This window comes from Corvus hawaiiensis, chromosome 15 (genome assembly GCF_020740725.1).
Source record: "Corvus hawaiiensis isolate bCorHaw1 chromosome 15, bCorHaw1.pri.cur, whole genome shotgun sequence".
Classification (NCBI taxonomy): Eukaryota; Metazoa; Chordata; class Aves; order Passeriformes; family Corvidae; genus Corvus; species Corvus hawaiiensis.
Window position 1 is genome coordinate 17298297 of NC_063227.1, and position 5192 is coordinate 17303488.

General features: G+C 43.0%; 1 protein-coding gene across 1 annotated transcript; it reads left to right on the forward strand.

Annotated features, from left to right (window-relative positions):
* The first annotated feature begins 410 nt into the window (after positions 1 to 410).
* FOXI1 (forkhead box I1) lies at positions 411 to 4938 on the forward strand. The gene is made up of 2 exons (XM_048319746.1): positions 411 to 2048; positions 3029 to 4938. Exons 1-2 carry the CDS (start codon positions 1475 to 1477, stop codon positions 3580 to 3582), a joined length of 1128 nt encoding a protein of 375 aa, XP_048175703.1. The 5' UTR covers positions 411 to 1474; the 3' UTR covers positions 3583 to 4938.
* The last annotated feature ends 254 nt before the right edge of the window (positions 4939 to 5192 follow it).

Sequence of the window (5192 nt, forward strand, 5' to 3'; positions counted from 1 at the left end):
TGAGCTGGCAAATTGGCTTGCTTTGTCATTCTGTACTCAATATTTCAGAAGTACTTCCAGTGGAATTTTTTTTCGTACCTTTCAAAGCAACAATATGGACATGACATTGGTGAATCACTAAGTCTCAGGGAGTGGAGAGTCTTGGTGGTTGTGCTGCAGCACAAAAGACTAAGATGAAGTGTGACAAAGCGAAAGGCCTTTGGTACAGCCAGGAATTAAAATCCATGGGTTAAATCTGGTGGTTCTGCAGAAATTATAGGACAAGGGCTATCTGGAAGGCCCTGTCATACCAGGACCTTCTTTAATTGCATGGGTATTAAGGCTGAGGCAAGTTCTAAATGACGTATGTGCCTTAATCCAAAAAAAAAAAAAAAAAGCAAATATCGCTGTGAAGGGAACTGCAGCTCTGCTCTAACTCCAGTGCAGGCGTTCATGCAGGGAAGAGCTGCCACCCCCAGACAGGGGTGGTGACATTGCAGCTCTTCTCTTTCCTCCTTCAAGTGCACAGCGTGCCTTGCAAGGCCTTAAGGATTTTTCCAAGTCATAAAAGGGATAGAGGTTTTTCCTTATTACTTTAAGGAATCAACTCCTGTCTGTATAGATACAGATGAAGTTATTGGAACTTGGCTAAAAAGAGCTGTGCCGAACACTGTTGCTGCTTTCCTATTTGGAAATTGTGCTGAGAGGTTTTATGAGCTCTGCACCAGTCCTGCAGGAAAGAGGAAGCAGTACTCAATGATTTCCCATCTCAGTTCACCAATTTAAGCTCTAAAGAAAGGTTTGATTATTCAGCTTGAAACTTTTTCTTCACAAGATTAATCCTTCGTTTAGAGAGTTAATTCCATTTATATCAGTAAGATTACTCATGTGAGTAACCAGTTTCAGAATTTGCCTGTAGTACTGTGATTGCCTAGGGGGAAGTACAAGCAAGTCTGCAATTAAAGTTACAAAAGGAAAAGGTCTGACCTTTTGTTTTCTTTTTTCTTTTATTTTTTTTTAAGTATATATTTCTACTGTTTCATTGACTAGTGACAATAGCTTTTATATTCTGAGGTGTTTACTAACAGCAACACAAAATGGATTTTCTTTAATAAGAAAAAAATACTAAATGCTTAAGCTTCACTGTGAAAGGTAGAAAGAGGAAGATCTCTGAGTTTTAACTTCAAGATGCCTTAGGCTTTCTTCATGTGCATCACATTAGTGGAAAATTCCTTCATTCACTTAAGAAGATAAACAGTTGTAACTTTCACGTTTGGTTGATGTGACATCAATGACTGACTGGGACTGCCAGCATTCCAAAAAGGATATCGTCCTCATCTGCAGCCACTCAGGGCTGTGGGGTGGAGCCTGCAGCACAGGCTGAAACATTTACAGGTGCATAAGTACCTAGGGAAGGGCACAGGTGATGCACCTGTCCTGGGAAAGGAGCACTAGCACAAGTGAGTCACAGCTCACCAGCTGCCTGCGTTAGAGCATGAGCTTCTTTGACGCACAAACGCACTCCCCTCCACGCTGCAGCCCACAATTCCCAAACATCGGCCAAGAACCTCCGGAGATGAACATCTACTACGAGAACTTTTTCCATCCACAGAACATCCCGAGTCCCCAGCGACCAAGCACCTTTGAGACGACGGATTACAACACCACTCCCAATCCTTACCTCTGGCTAAATGGACCTTCCATTACCCCACCACCGTATCTCCCAGGATCCAATGCCAGCCCCTTCATTCCTCAGTCATATGGGATGCAGAGGCAGCTCTTGCCTAACATGCACGGCTTGGGAGGAACTGACCTTGGCTGGCTTCCCCTCCCATCCCAAGAGGAGCTCATGAAGTTGGTGAGACCACCTTACTCCTACTCTGCCCTCATTGCCATGGCCATCCACGGGGCACCTGACAAGAGGCTGACGCTGAGCCAGATCTACCAGTACGTGGCTGACAACTTCCCATTCTACAACAAAAGCAAGGCTGGCTGGCAGAATTCCATACGGCATAACTTGTCTCTCAACGACTGCTTCAAGAAGGTGCCTCGAGATGAAGATGATCCAGGTATAGCCCTCTCCCCCTTTTCCCCCACCTCTAACTAAACTTGATTAATTTTCAAATACCCCGTGCACTGTAAAGAGACATAGTAGCCCAGATACATGGACACAGTAGCACTTTGTTTTCAAAAGGCTGAACTAGAAAGCAGCTGTGCATAGCTGAGGTGTGAAACAGTGTTGCTGTGAGATCTCTGGAGGGAAGGGAATTCTGTCCTGCTCTGGGGCTTCCTGAGAACAGATCAATGAGCTGAGCATGAGGCTCAGCATGCCCAGGAACATTTAGCTGGGCAATGCACACTCAAGACTCATTTGGTGTAATGCATGTCTTATGTCAAACTTAACTGGGAATTAAAGGGATCTGTCAAAGAAATCCAATGGCTTTGGGGAGTCAGTATTAATTCTCAATAGGAGAGAGCAGGCTGCTTTTGTTTGTTTCAGTAAGTGTTTTGCTTGGAATCACACCTCTGCCATTACCAACCCCTTGGCTGGTAGGCTTTATTCATTGTTTCCTATCAATAGCTGTTAAGAACCTTTGCGAACATTAAAAACTCGTTGAAATTATTCTGCAACAGAGGGCCAAAAATTTAGTTCTGTCTTGTTAGAAACCTGTGCTAGCCCACTGAATCTGGAGGAGCAGCCCAGTGTGGGATTTGATTACTCTCTGCCATAAATTCAGAAGACTAGCTATATACTGAAAACCTCTTTCCCTCACCAAGAAAACAAAACAAAAAGCCCTCCAGTGACTCCACTTGTAGTTTTGCCTGTGTGAAGCGTCAGGGCTAAATGGTGGAACCCAGAACTTTAAACTTTTTTCTGAAATCAACAGACTTCTACTTTTGAGTGACTAAAAATACATGTGTATTGCTCATGCAATTGTTCTGTTTCTGTGAAATGAGAGAAACACTGCAAAGCTCTAAATGACTGGGGGTTTTTTTTGTTTGTGTGCATACTTTTAAACTAAAAGTGTGGGTTTGTTTCCCTTGACAGGAAAAGGGAATTACTGGACTCTGGACCCGAACTGTGAAAAGATGTTTGACAATGGAAACTTTCGCAGGAAGAGGAAGAGAAAGTCTGACATTGAGGCCAGTGCTGCTACTTTTGCATCTGAGAAATCTGAGGACAGTACCCTGACTGGCAGCCCCAAAGCTGCAGAGCATCAGGACATCTTGGAAAACTCATCACCTGGGACTGACAATTCACCTGAGAAAGAATCTCCTCCTCCCTCTTCCAGCAGCCCATGCCTCAGTAACTTCCTCTCCAGCATGACCGCCTATGTCCACGGCTCCAACTCAGGGAGCCGCTCCGGGCCCGTGGGACTCAGCTCTGAACCCATTGACAAAATGGGGCAGAACATGGTAGGCTTCAATTCCTACTCCCCACTGTCCAGTATCCCCAGCCATGGTGTGGGGGAGTGGCCCAATTCCATGCCTTCCGGTCACCTGGGCCACAGCAACTCGGTGCTCAACCAGTTTAACACTCATTTTTACAGCAGCCTCAGCACAAACAACACACTGTACTCCAGAGAAGGGACAGAGGTTTAAATGAAAGATTCTAAGACACCAAAGTATAGTTATTTATGGGAGGAAATGATCCATGGGCAGGTGGTTAGCATTAGCCTCTTGTCTCTAGGGCCACACTGCATCCTCCTTCTGACAGCCACAAACTTGTTACCCATTATACTGAAATCACAAACACTCCACATTTGGCAGCTCCACATGAAAAATCAGGGGTCATAAGAGCAAGAATAGTAAAAAGTTCTCCTCAGACACTGCTTTAACTGCTGCCAACCAGCGTCCTCTACAGAAGTCCTTGAGAAGTTATGGTTTACCTTAGGCAGGAAGCTCTTTCTGGCATGGCACTAACATAGCTGTGCTTTCTAAAGTGATAACAGAAATGTGGTTGTAGCTTTAAATATCCTGTCTTCAGGAATAGGCTGCCTGTACTAAATGTGCAAGTTCTTATTTGGTCAAAGCTCTTCTGAACACTGCAGGATCCCTAATACAAACCACTGTATAGTGAGTAACAACAAACATTTGAATGGTGAGTGCTGTCTTTGGCTTTCTCTCACACCAGTGCAGACCTTGTCTAAAGCCTGACCCCCTTCCAGTCCCAGGGGGAATGTGGCTGTGCAGCAAACTGACATCATCATGGACACAACAGGAATTTTGAAGCTGAAGGGAAGCATAACAAAATACACTGGAACTGTCTTCTGCTGTTGGATCTTTGTGTTTTCAATTCTAATTACAGGGTCAACTTCATTCCTAAATGTAGATTTACATTTACACATGTAAATCTAGTCACATAAGGGAAACGGGATCTGTCCTGAATATATAAACATATATATTTAAGACATGTTTTTTCTGAGAAGAAAACATTTGTTATATCTTAACATTCTACATTAATCATTTCTACTGAGTAAAGGGTTTGAATGCTGGGGTGGGAGGTGAGGGAAGAAGAAAAGGGAGGTAAGTTTAACTGTCTCTGAATTTCAGTTTCAAAGGCTGGATCTTTCAGAATATCCACTGCAGATATTGTAAAAAGTCTCTGTACTGTATTTTTTTTCATTTTGTAGAAGTCCGTGCTGTTCGTCCTTGCATAAATATTAGAAATAATTCATATTTTTCCTACACTCTAATGTAGTGACAAACATTTCAAAATATATATGAAGTTTCTTTAAACCAAGACTTGACTCGAGTTCCACATTTATGTAGAGTAATATCTCAAAATGGATAACCTGCAGCATACATAGGCAGCAAGAGTAACTGTTCACATCTGGCCACTGACCAGACTTTCGGAATGAGAGAAAACATCAGTGCATTGTAATAGATACCAGTTTGTCTTGATTTTTTTTTTAAACTCTACATGTTTTGTTACAGGCCACCCCAGAAGCATTTTTAATAAAGCCTTTGTATAGAAGAGTGTGTACCTGTGTTTGTTTGTACTGTACTACTTATGCCTTTAAAAGTCTCCTACCAGTTTGACTTGAGCAGTTCGTATGAGGAAGAGCAGGGTAATGGTAGCAGAAGGTCAGAACTGAGATGACATGTCCAGGCCACCAGCATTTGCATGCCTGGCAAATATAATTGACTGCTATTATGCAAAATACTATCACTAAATAAAAATCACCCTTGGAGTTTCCCTGCTGGAGCAA

Bases quoted from the DNA above. Each gene is read 5' to 3' on its own strand.
- FOXI1 (XM_048319746.1), top strand. From the start codon at position 1,475: ATGAGCTTCTTTGACGCACAAACGCACTCCCCTCCACGCTGCAGCCCA. The intron at 2,049-3,028 runs GTATAGCCCTCT...TTCCCTTGACAG, and splicing joins TCGAGATGAAGATGATCCAG to GAAAAGGGAATTACTGGACT.